This window comes from Opisthorchis viverrini (assembly GCF_000715545.1).
Source record: "Opisthorchis viverrini unplaced genomic scaffold opera_v5_169, whole genome shotgun sequence".
In the NCBI taxonomy this organism is placed as follows: Eukaryota; Metazoa; Platyhelminthes; class Trematoda; order Opisthorchiida; family Opisthorchiidae; genus Opisthorchis; species Opisthorchis viverrini.
The window spans coordinates 930,803-944,125 of NW_008751824.1; the positions used below are offsets into that span (position 1 = coordinate 930,803).

A 13,323-nucleotide genomic window follows, 5' to 3' on the forward strand; every position below is an offset into this window, starting at 1 on the left:
TTGATATTCCATTGCGAACCATCCACTTGTTCAAGCAACCCAGAAACTCTCCTTACGAAACATATGTTTATTCTTGCATTTTATTTTGGAAGGGGGCAAAGATGCAATGCACCAAAGTACTGGGTTGGATACGCCTGAGTATGGAAAATGTGGCGCTGTTACTGACGACCAAAGTTTCATTGAGCGCCCAGTCCTGTGGAAAAAGAAGTTAACAAACTTGTATATTCGTAATGCACTACTCATAAGGTTGCTGAAAATTCTTCGACATCCCACGACCGGTTTTGCCCTTCTTGGGGCTTATCAGGTAAGCACAGTCCCGCATCACAAACGAGAGTTTCAGCTGGGTTCCAGGTGAGTCTCTCGCAAAACCAAATTAGGTTGCCAACGAATGTACTTTGCTAAGCTAGCAAACCGTTTAGTTCACCGTCAAGTACGCAGAGACTAACTCCGGTATCAACGCTGTAAAGGAGGAGTTGAGAGGGGAGGTAATTTGTGGGGGTGGTGATGAGTGAAACGTGTGAGATTGTGAGCTGGGAAATTCAACCACTCAGGAACTGGGCTGTAGATACTAACACTAACTAAATACTATTTCCCGAATGAAATTCATACAGAAACATAAAGGGTAGCACCGCTTGTGGTTTATCGCAATGTTGCGGAATATGACGGGGTAGATTGTTTGGAATAGGCGGCAACAACCAGTACATGAACCAGTCGCTTTTCCATATCTTTATGCATGCAGATTTCCCACGGCATTACACCTAAAATCTTTCAGTAGTATCCACTCCGTAGTGGTTCGGCCAAGTTATCCTTCTGTCTGAGTGTTGAATGGACGCGATCAGAGGGTAATGAGTTACAGACTGGAGGCCAATCTTTGTTTGGATACTATTATCTCTCAAACGTATTACCTTCTTTCATATGCACACTGTAAAACAATAGGGCTTCCGTGTCGGTTTTCGACACTGCAAACAAACTCTAAATGCAAAGGGGAGGAAACACACAACACATGCAGGTTACTATGGGTGCCGGTTTAGAGTGCAACGGATTTCAATGCAAAATAAATCACGTTAAGTCTACTGTACTTTTGTGGAGTATTTTGGGGCACACATTTTCGTGGGCATTCAAAAGCGTTTCAACTTTGCTATCTACATAACAGCAAACCTGTCACATACAGACTTGACCTTACCGTGATGTGACGGTAAGGTGTTACTCATTGAGATATAGTGGGATGTTTCCTTGCGACACTCGCAGACTCTTTCATACCGGGCTGGTCACTGGTTGGAAATCTGACCAACACAATCTCCTGGTCCATTACAATGGAGGTTGGAGCGCGCATGTCAACTCGTTTTTCTTGGAAAATGGTAACCCATTGACATTTCCTGCCAAGCACCACTATCTTGGTGCCAGACTTTCGAGCCAAGGGTATTATGGGTTTTTTAAGTTGCTCTCCAGTCTTGGTCTGGGCCCCTCGTCATTGTTTCGGCACACGTACAACCATGACATTTAAACAGTTCCACTGCTACCCACATGACATCAGCAAGCGCTGCCTTGTACTCGCGTATGCTTACTGTCGGCAATTTGTCTAGCTTGGGTAGGCTTTTTCTACCCTATTCTGATTGCTTTTGCAAACACGAATGCGCGGTAGATCTATTAATCGGTTGAAATATCTGTATCATGGTGTGACAGCTTATGTAACGTTCCTGAAACTAGTGAAAATGTGCTTCTCTGTTTTATTCTAAATAGAACAGCCATTTGACAAACTTTCCCTCGTCTGGATGGAAGTTCGGGTGAAACGCAACACCACTGATCTGGTTCAGCTTGGCCGAAAGTGACCTTACATTTTTTGTTCGTCCGCTTTTGTTTCTGTCTTGTTTATTATGAAAAAAGATAAAGCTAACTTTAAAACCTACCGTTTTATTTTGTTTGTTTTAGCGAGAACTAATCCATAGGGAAAACATGGTCGGCTCGTTTACTCTTGAATTTAGAAGGTTCTTTGTCAATGGAATTCTTTGATTTGTCTATTTCTAATGGTAAACGAAATCACTGCCAGCTTAACATTAACCATTCTCCTCACGCATCCTCCGGTTTCTGCTCAACCTGATCCAAAGTTTACCTCCTTCGTAGTTTGTCGCTCAACCACTCTTTAAACCGATGTGATCTGTTCGTTCCACATTCTGTTCACGGATAGATTAGAGGAAACCAGGAGCATAGTTCGCCAGCATTACCGATCTCAGTCGAGGATTATTTTAGATATGCTAGTTGCTGTTAGCAAAGGTATTATTTTTCGAAATTCATCGCGGCACAGGGGAGAAAAAAAGTTTGTATTGCATTCAGATCTCCTTACCGTTTGACAGTAAAAATAGTGGCATCAGATTTACGGTGTGTACCTACGATTGCATCCACCTGAGATTCCACATATTACGAGTAGTGGGAATAAAGATTCTAGAGCTCTCTGATGAGATGGCTGAGTTGGCCTTGTTGTATTATGGAGGGCACACCTCAAGAGGGGTGTTGAGGTCTATTGATTAAAAAATGGCGGCTTCTGATAACAAACTGCAATAGAAAAGACTGATCGCTGAACGCCGAAAGATCAGCGGTCAGAAGCCCCTTTTCAAGTATAGCATAAAATAGCACCAATGGTGCTAACCGGCTCCTGTTTCACTGACGGGACTCAGAATAGTTGTATACACCTGTAGTTGCTTGTTTATTCGAAAATATTTGTGCTGAAATGAACCACCTTTGCATATTTTCATCATTTTACATGAGCATGATAATAGATCACGTCGGCTTATTTTTTTAATCCCACAGATGGTTTATGCATTTAATTCATTAAACCCTCTGTCCTAAAGTCACCGGATGAGCATACTCTACGAATCGCCCGTTTATGGCATAGAGAATTTGAAGATCAAAATCACAGAATTGTGTTTTGTCGATAATAAGGGGTTGCGGAATCAAAAGATGTTTGAGTTCTTGAAAACTCAATTTTACAATAAACTTTGTACGACGCATTTACTGGGTTCATCGATGTTTCAGTGGAGTTGATTAAGCAAATCCGCCTTTCATCTTTGTTTTTATGGAGTCGAACTTTTCAGAGGATCGCTACATCATCTAGCTACAACTTCAAATCGTGCGCCACAAAGCTGTCACTATACATTAAATTAAGCTTTACCTACGTTTTATTCAAACGGAGTTGTCCCAGATTAACACTTTTTGTTTTTATTGTCTTTGTAATCAGAATGGGTTCACAGGATGACCACTAAGATTTGCATAAGCCGTTCCGAACTGTAATCCCAGCCTGATAACTCTAAGCATATTGATTTTCTGAAGCGGTGACGTGGAGTAACAATACCTTTGTGAATGGATTTATCGGTACCTAATCATCCCGCATGGTATTTAACCGTTTATAAAGGACCTAAGGAGAATTAAAAACAGACTTCATGGGTGCAGTCTAAAGGACGGTGATACTTCAGCGAATTTCGGTTTACACATATAGTGATATATAAATAGGTAGGTACATAAGTTCTGGATACAAAATATATAACCCTCACCTAGAAGCGCTACCCGCCTCAATGTGATTGCCCCATGGGTTTCCATTAGGTCGATCGAATTTCCTCGATGAAAAGAGGAGGTTGTCCAAGGATTGCGTCTCTAATAAACCTGCAGAGTCTTCGATGACGAAAATATTTTGTGGATTCTGGTACAGCAGAGTAAATGTAATACTCCAGCAACTGCCATTTGGAAGAAGTTTGTTCTGTTTCACGCATGTGAAACGGTTTGCAGAAAAATTTTGGAAATAGTAGATGGATAGTGAATATGTTCTGATCTTAGTTTGCCTTCGTCACTTCCGTGATAACTATTGAAAGCTGGATGTTTGAACCTGGATGCATTTTCTCTCGTAGCCGCGCGGAATTTCGTATGTTCATGCACGGCAGGTTTTTGGTTGGATGTAGACAAACTAAGTATGCCATGGAAAAGTCATAAACACACACTGCAGCTGAACTTTATTGTACCCGAAGATACATAATAAATTTTTCAGTCAAATAAAGTCTTTATTTTATCACAGGCACTTCAGCCATTGACAGTCATCCGAACAGCATTGCGAATCTCGTACGCATGCGTGCCCCGAACCGATGCAGCTCCGACAGATGCCATCCGCGAAGCTTTTAAGCTCACATCTCAAGTGACCACAGCATCGATTGAATAATGATCCGTCACACCACTCGCCTCGTCCCTTGCATGCTTTAGAAATCACATCTAAAGAGAGGGAAAATGGCAGAATTTTCATATATGGATAAAGATGAAACCAATTCTTTTCTCTACAATAGTTATGTCTGTCGATAAAAAGGGATCGCAATTTTTAGGTCTCTCTGCTTGGCAGTTTTGATGGATGTGTTGTGTATGGGACAGCCCACTATTGCTTAGCCCAAATTGAAGCCAAGCACTTTGCGGCCTGACCTCATGTTAACCTTTTTATCAGCCTGGAATAGCGTGCTGTCCTCACATGTAATCACATTAACCGAAAACCCACGTACTCGATTTTCGGTTGACACACAAAGCGGCTGGTAGAAAATTTGATGGGCTCTTGTGTGGTCGCGTGTGAGAATTTCCTGCAAGTTTGACTAGCTGGTTATCGAGGACGAAGGCACGATAAGATTTTCCGTGTGAACGATGCGTTTTGAATTGCCACTAGTATGTAAGCTCCGGTTTTGTTATCTAGCATACCCTTGTGAACATGTAGGGGAAAATGTTTTAGACTCATGGCTACTGTGTACATGTAAAGTACTGTTGACTGACCTTGTTTCCGTTTATCTTCACTAAACATTAGGATAATTTCGAACATACAACGTTCCAGAAAACGGTCCTCAAGTTCAACTCTGCATGGTTGATGAGCAGTGCTGGATTCGTGCCCTGTCGGTTATCCGCAGCAAGGCAAAACGGTTGTACAGTTAGTGCTGGTTTGAGAGCCGAGGCAATTTTTTTCGGGCAGGAGAATAACCGCGATGAGAAATTCTATTTTTTATTTAATACCCTGTATTTAATTATACTGGCAAGGCGGTTTATTTACACCGTTTCAGCAAACACCAGTTGTCAATGACCATGATTCTGTTTGAGATTTTAAAATCGGTTAGCTAACCAATAAGATAGACAATTTGTTTTCTTCATTGAGAACACTTCAGGGATCCACTTTCACACCAAGTCCAACACAAGTCGCACGCTTGAGGTGAAAAGTGTTTTTTAAAATGGTGCATTTCTCCTTGGTTAGTAAAACCGGGGTTATTCGGTTCTTCACTGTCACTTCCGATATTTCTGGTCTCGCTTGGCTGTCCTACGCAGAACAAATTTGTCGAAACAAACGGATTTCAAGAGTTCGTGTGTGTGAGGGGACATTGCGTTCCTAAATCTCTACCCAGCTGTGCCCACTTCCCTTTTTACCGTTAATGATTTAAACCTTTATACGCAATCTGAATGGCGAGTGGAGGTATGCCAATTGAGCAAATGGCACTTGAGGCTTACAGTTATTTAACCAGCACAAGAGCGACCACCAGAACACAATTTAAGGATATGCTTCAGTGAAAGTGACAGTTGATGATCATGTTCCTATTTTGGTTGTTATGGCAAAAGGTGAAGCAGTTTGGACTAACAGATCGGGTCAAACAGTAGATGCGTTTAACTCGACAGAGTAGCGATTGAACGTGTTCACTTAAATGGAAGATTATCGTCCCCTATCACCTATCGCGGATTCGGACGATGATGAAACATGATTTTGGTCGCGCTTCAAATTATAAATTTGTTAAGTTAAACGATGTAGTGTATGAAGACTACTATTTCTAGAGTAAAGATGAGTAAATTCCATTAGCCTCTAAGATTTTGACCTTGAAATTAGACCCTGAAACCAATAAATTAGATCCACATTATATTTGGGCCTGATAGCGACTGTTTGTTGTCTAGCTGTTCTAAGCAGTATCAATAGGTGATTTTTGTTCAGACATTGAAATATTTACGGATAATAACCATGACCCAATGACGTCAGTTGAAGCATTTTTTGATGTATTTATTGATATATTATTTCCCATGACTTACCTTGTACTGCAAAGAGCATCAACACCAAGAGCAAAACTTGGTGACGATTCATTTTGTACAATATCGTACCATAATTCTCAATATGGAGCATATATATTGTGAAAAACCAAACAGTTGTTCCCCAAAACAAATGGCCTAATTGAGGTTGACCGTCAATCACATTTCTGTGTCTGGTGGTCATACGAGCTCTGAAATCTCACTTCCGGCTACTGCCCGCTAACTATGCCATTTTTTAAAATACAGATGTTATTGCTTTAAATTTTATTATAAATCATATGCGACGATGTAGTTTTGCCACTGTAACATGCTAGCAAATGTACCTCACCAAATTAGCTCATCAGTCATTGAATTTGCATAAAGAAAACAGTTTTTAGGTTTTTTCTACGACTGTGTATTGTGAACAACATAATACACTGCTGGAATGCAAGCAGTGCATGGAGTTTGGTGGATATTTTTCATAATAACGTTTAAGAAACGAAAAATGATGCTGGCCGGAGTGTGGAGTTCAAAGTTGTGAAAAAACCTGTACATTGTAGAGTTGTATAATACAAGAGTTTTATCTGAATCCAAGTTAAGTATTACAAACTCTACGAGGTGAATTCCTGTCCGCTTTAGCACGGTGACTCTTGAGTATAAGCTAAGGAAAAAGCGCCACATTAACCCTAGGGTTTCTGAACGTTCCCACATGACAGTGGCCTACAAAAATGGTTGAACACTTTCACCTGTTTTGTGAATTTCCTTGTCACAATACCTGAAAGTTATTGTTCTACCTGGTGGGTGTTGCTTAGCATCACAAAAAAAACAGAATTGCATTGCATCAATTAATGTTGAGTTAAAAAGTAAGCTAAAGTACATTGCTACTCTCCTGCACACGTGGCGAAATTTGTGATCCCATCGAATTATTTTATCATAAACAGCACGTTTCCGCATTGGGTGGCCCGCATTGTGACCCGGGATTAGCACAGCGAAGTATTTAACTGAGATTTCGTCCTGTCAGTGGAGCTAACCGATGGTAAGAAACAACTGTTTGGTCCTTATTTGGAACCACCAGCAGTAAGTGCTTCACTAAAATCCAAGGAGCTTCAAAGTCACGACATTCAGGCCAGTCGTTCATCACAAGACAGTTTGACCTTGAGCGGTTGAACTGCGCACTGCTGACGACTTCTAATATAGATAAGGTGACTGTACACTACTTCTCGGCTTTTTAGCAGGGATAGGCTCCACTAACAGAAAGAAATCTCAAATGAGAATTACGAAATCTCCTTTATACTACAGTCAACGATAAAGTATGTCATTTGCCAAGTCCAAAAATCCAAATACCGTATATAAACTAGCTTGTAAAAACACAGGCTTTCAAAAGCTATAGCTTGGGAGTTTTTTATAGAGGAAAATGTCAGTAGCTCGGGTTGCAAAGATGGTCGCTGGCTTGTTTTCTGGGACAGGAAACTCGACTGCAAACACCTCAACACCAATCCAGGTGACATCATTAGTGCCGTAGTGATGGGTTGGTGCTCGTATTTAAGAGTTTGCTGCCAACGGATGCTGTTGTCTTGCCATTTGGCAATCGCTACAGGTGTGAAAGATCAAGTACTCTTTTAGACCCAGGACGCCTTCCAAGGCATTCCTAACACATGAAAACATTTTTCATAGTATGAGAAGTACTGCGATCTCTCGGTTCTTGGTTTACACGCACCAGAACGCACACCCTAAGGATGTTTCTTGGTTATTTTCAGAAAGCAGTCAAAACACCAATCGACAAAATCCCGCATCTTGTCCGTGGAGGGGCGATACATTCCCAACGTATCGCCNCATCCCAAACGTATCGCCGAAAGCGTCGTGTTTTTAAACTTGAACACTTGAACCTATCTGGAAGCTTGATTGCACCCACAACCAATGCCTATCTGAAGAGATCGTGTTGCAGCCTTATCAGCTCGTGCTCTATGTTCATTCTTTGGGGCATTCGTGAGCCAACCGGTTGTTTTTTCAGCCAGAGTCGTTATTCCATGTCTTCTGGCTGCTATTGTACTCTATTTGCCGTATCTTTGAATGTGCGTTTTTCTATAATCGTATGGCCCGAAATGGACCTATGACGAACTTATCGGTTCAAGTTTTTATTTATCCAAAATGGAATTTAAACTTAGTGCAATCATGTATCACACCTCAAATAAACGAACTCGCTCATCATCATCAGTGGCCTTGAATACTTGGTAGACTGCTTCAATGCAGACCTGCCACTGAAAAGCAGTGGAAATCTGTCGCCCACCTATCGTCCAGAAAGTTTAAGGCTGACGGTTTTGCCACTGCGATATCAACACAAAATTTGGAAAGTTGAGTTACCCTCTTATCTTTCGTGTAAAGTAAGTCTAGGTGGAGAGGGCACAGTCATCCTACAGCTAGTTGATCCTTGTTGGGAGTAATCACCGCCCGCATCCCACAAAATTTAAAGGGGGTTTGAACTCACGAATTCTCAGCTGATGGTTGGAAATCACATTCTGTGGTGGTGGTTGGTTGGTTCGCAGTGTAATTGACCTGTATCTAAACTGATCATTGGTTCTACATCCGTCAATCAAATAGCATGTAGTTACGTGATTGAATGGTGACCGATTATTCAGAACTGAGTCTCGCGCGACTTGTTGAGTGGTTTGCACTTTGAAGGCATCGTTCATAGTCCTTCGGTAGTGAGGATGACTTTCCGTTTTGCTTAAGACTTCATTTGGCTGGAGTGGAATAAAATATCTTTTGGCTCATCAACAGTTTTGAATCATCAGTTTCCGACACTGGTTGCCAAATAAGCCTAACTGCTTACAAAAAGAGGACCAAAACACATGAGTGGACGGTTTGGAGATGACTGTAACCACTGCAAGCTGCTAGAATGCGTTGCTAGGTCATAGAATTTTGTTACGTAGATGATATTGCACCTGGTGGGCGTCATTTTATCAGAATGCGATGATCATCCGTTTCGCGACCGACAAGGCATGAACCGCCGTTTATGAAATTAGATCTTTCCAAAACATCGTAAACTGAAGGGCAGGAGATGAATTCATTTCAGATGCAGTTGGTCTTTATGACCGCTTACGAGCATTTATAAAAGTTATCCTACCCTGCCGCAAGTGTGTTTTGTTCCTTTCAGTCTAATCTCATACGATTGTAGAAATAGAGCAATCTTTTCCACACTGGTGTGCGTTTATTCAATGCAACTTGCAATAAGGTTTTACATTTCACTTAAAGAAAAGGTTAACATCAGCGGCCAAGTTTTGTTCCAAGTACAGAGTAATGTTTTTTCAACGTGACTTGCGGTATCATAGGAACCAAGTCTGCATTATGCGTGCTGATGTGCCACTACATAGAACACAATCAGTAATCTGTGACGATTATTGATGCGCCAATCTTTGTTGAAAAAGTACTTGATATCTCACGTCAGTTTGTCCGCCATACATGGCATAGCACAACATTCAAACCAACGAAGATTTCAAACTTCATGTAACTCCATGTTTTGTCCAAGAGCCTAAAACAAGGGGGGCAAAGTCAAATTTCTGATATGCCATTTTTTTCACGGGGCTTTAAATCTACAGCTTCATGAAGGAAGACACCGGTTTGCTCTTCCGTCACAATAAACCTACACGATCTTTGAAGTAGTATCAAGGAACGATCAGTATGAGTCACGAATGATTTAAATTTGTTCGCTTGTGTCCTGCTGTTCACCATTTTCTCGGAGTCAGTAAATTTTGGTGATGAAAGACTAGCGGCACGCATTGGAAAATTTACAGTGCATGGAAAGTTTACGGTAGCAAATAACTGACAGTTTTGCACTGGAGTACCTCCTGAAAAAAGTGTCACTCGCGTCATTAGCTTATCAAAAATATCCAATCTGAACTAAAGCTAAGATGCCAGAATGTTAAATCAATTTAGCATAGATTATAAGCTTGAAGTGACAAATCTCAAAAAACAAAAACCAAACTGATCAAAAACTCCTGACAAACCTCTAGTGCAGTACGTTGTGTCCTTGAAAAACAGTGCGGTAAAGTGCTAGCGAACAGTCAGTGGAATGATAGTGATCCTCTAATTTCCCTATCGGACAGATTTCCCATAGTTTGGCACTTGTTCCACTTCTACAGTATAAAATTATTCTCAAGCCGCGGAGAATGAACGACTACTTACTATTCATGACTGATTCCGATTCTCTCTAGCCGAGTAACTCACTGCGGCTAGTGGCTGATAATTCGTTCAGCTTACGCAATCTACCATTCGCAGATGTCAAATTGTGCATGACTTCCCCGGCTCACTTCAACGAGTAGTGAAAAATGATTCGTGAACTCTCGGCAATTTTCTGCCCTTGATATATTGATATTGTTTTATAGTTTTATCCACAAGTGAGGCATTCATTTACAGATTACTCTAAGTAAGTAAGTAGCATTTATGGCTGGTCGGAGTGATTATACGCCGGCAACGGGTTATGTTAGCTTCACGCAGCACCGGATAGTTCGGAACACAGTCATATTAGCTCTGATGTCCGTTGATTCATTGTTCAACTCCTTCCTATTCCTATCACAGATTAGTGAAAAGTACCAGATGTGTAAGTTCAATGTATATTATGAATGCGAACGAGTTTTGATTTTAAGGTAAAGTGATTAATCTTCTTCCTCTGGCCGGCATCGGAGCCAACGGCAGTTACCCGAGCAGCAGTGCGAATCATGAGCACAAGCGTGGCCGTCTTTGATACACGTCTTACAGGTGCCCCGAGCAAAGCCATTAAGCTGACATCTTAAATCTCCGCAACACCGATTGAACACGGTTCCATCGCACCATTCATCAAGTCCTTTGCATTCAAACACCGTGGCTCCTGAAATGAAGAGGGAGTGCAGTAGAAAGAGTGGTTGGTGTTTGCAGATCAACGGGGGACAACTAGATTGATGCTAGTATGGCACAACTGGGGGGACATATTCCGGATCGTCTATTAGACTAGATGTTAGGATGGATTGCACGAGTCACTACATCGTGACGCGACGATTTGAGTGACCCCAATTCGATCAGTAGACAAGATCGTTCGGTTGCGTTCGCGTAGAGGATCGTTTACCCAAAGCCCTACATATAAAGTAATGACCGAAAAAGTCAGCTTTCCTGTGCATCATCTTTTATCAGAATAACTTAGGAAGCAGTGTGGAATGGGGAAGCGCCTGAGGGGTTGTATCAGTACACCATATATCTATGAATAGCAATGTTCGTAGACTCTGCGCGTTTGTTTGTTGTCGGCCTGTTTATAAGTCAGTTGCCACGCTTGAAGGACAAACAAAGAATCAGGCGGATCAATAGGACTTCAGCTAGAATGATTAATCAAGATAAATCAATCTCAGGTGGTCCTACAATCACTTGTTTTGCATTAGAGGCTCTTTATATGATAACATGCATTCAAATTTCATCTTATGCCTTAGGTTGATATCTACTATTACAGTATCTGAACTCTGATATAAGGCCCAAACGAAAGAAATTCTTTTTAAGCCAGGAATTATTACTAACTCATTTGGCCGGTCTGCACAGATGAAGAAAGCGTGTTAACGACTTATGAGATTATAAACAGTTGTTTCTGGTGCTTACCTTGCACAATGAAGAGTGCTGCCAGTGAAAAAAGAACTAAGTATTGTCGCATGGTGTGTAGGTCATCCCTGATCCAAACGACAGTTCGCTTTTATAGTCCGAATAAACAGTTTAGGGACAAACGACAGAAGAAGGGGAAAATATGGCAGTGGATGAAACTGGCTTTTGGTCCTGATTGGCCGTTTTAATCTGGTGCTAGCATGTGTGGTCGATTGAACGGTCTTCCGAAACCTCCTACTATAAACAAATTAAGTATACGGTGCCAAATGTAAATTGAACAGTCAAAAGGGTTATTCCGATTGATCAGGGACGGATACGCTCTCGTAGCATATAAATGAGTTGCATTCAAACTGGGTGCGTGAACTAGTGGAAGTCTGGACGATATGAAAGAGCATTAAGTTGATTTGAACCCCGTGATTATCTGCCAAAAGGCTAGAAACAAAGAATTTTCATTCTGAAATACCTCCTACTGTTTCCCAATCTGTGCCAAAACAATTTTAATTTCGTTCCACCCCCTTAACATAAGATACCTACACAAATAATGTACTCGCAGAAATTAAACAAAATATGTGGTTGGATTGCTGAACCTACCGAAACTCATTACCAGTCCATAGCAGATCTTATCATGTTTGAGGTAAATAAAGCCACCCAGTTTGTGTCAAATTTAGCGCAGACTATTCGGGTGAGCACATCAATGGACAAAGAGGTTTGTTCTAGTTTAATGTCTTCAAAATGTCTGTTTTTCGGCCTCTTAAAGTAGAATCATGCAAAGACTGCCGATTAGTAATATCCGCAAGGCAATTTTAAAAAACAGAAAAAGGGTGAATCGTGCAGTAAGATCTCGCAAGAAAAGATGGAATGGCCATAATTTTCTCTGTAAGGTTGGTTAACCACTGGAGGCAATCTATTGCAAAACAAGCTTATCTGTTATATTTATTTAGAGCGATTAGCGAAATTCACTTCCGTCTTTGAGAGTTTCAGTTCCTAGTTAAAGTCCACGACACATGCAGTGTGAATATCAGCCCCCCTAAATTACAGGCCCAGATGAAACAAGGCATTAGGTATACTCGACTGATGGAAAAGCGCTTGAAATGGAAAAGTTTTAGTTTTGAAGTTTCTCATTAAAACTGTAAAGGGCTGCCTTAGAGTTGTTAAACAGCCGAACTATTGACTTATTATTTTCTATCGGTGGAGAAGATTTCTATCAACAGTTATTTCCAAGTAACGCCAGGTAGTTCAACAGAATAACGGTTGTTATCAAAGAAACAAGCGGAAGCAAAAGCTCCCAAGTGAATAACTAGCGCTTTTCACCAGCTCTTCCCGAGAACTGACATTTCTATCCGTTTCACTCTTTTTCGGTGGAACGAAGCTCTTTGTTATCCTCCTGAGAAATGTGGTGAAGTTGGGTTTTCCGCTGAGCTGGATAATTTGATTGCAAACGTTTCATCGTCAGTTTAGTTAACATCATCGACGCGTCGTTCAGGAACGCAGTGTAGCGTAGCAAAGAGTAGGTTGTTGTGAGTTGAGTAGCGTTGCGTGTGTCACTATACATGCTGCCAGTCGGGGCTATCCTCTGATCACGGTTGGGCGGTTCCATCGATTACTCTGTTATTCTGTGTCGTGAGTGATCGACGACCACGAGACCTTTGAGGC

General features: G+C 41.3%; 1 protein-coding gene across 1 annotated transcript; it reads right to left on the reverse strand.

Moving 5' to 3' along the window:
- Nucleotides 1-3,992: 3,992 nt before the first annotated feature.
- On the reverse strand, nt 3,993-10,243 carry T265_07366 (hypothetical protein; the record flags this gene model as incomplete). The annotated part of the gene is made up of 2 exons (XM_009172865.1): nt 3,993-4,251; nt 10,237-10,243. The coding sequence occupies 2 exons, from the start codon at nt 10,241-10,243 to the stop codon at nt 4,055-4,057; spliced, it is 204 nt and encodes a 67-aa protein (XP_009171129.1).
- Nucleotides 10,244-13,323: the final 3,080 nt, after the last annotated feature.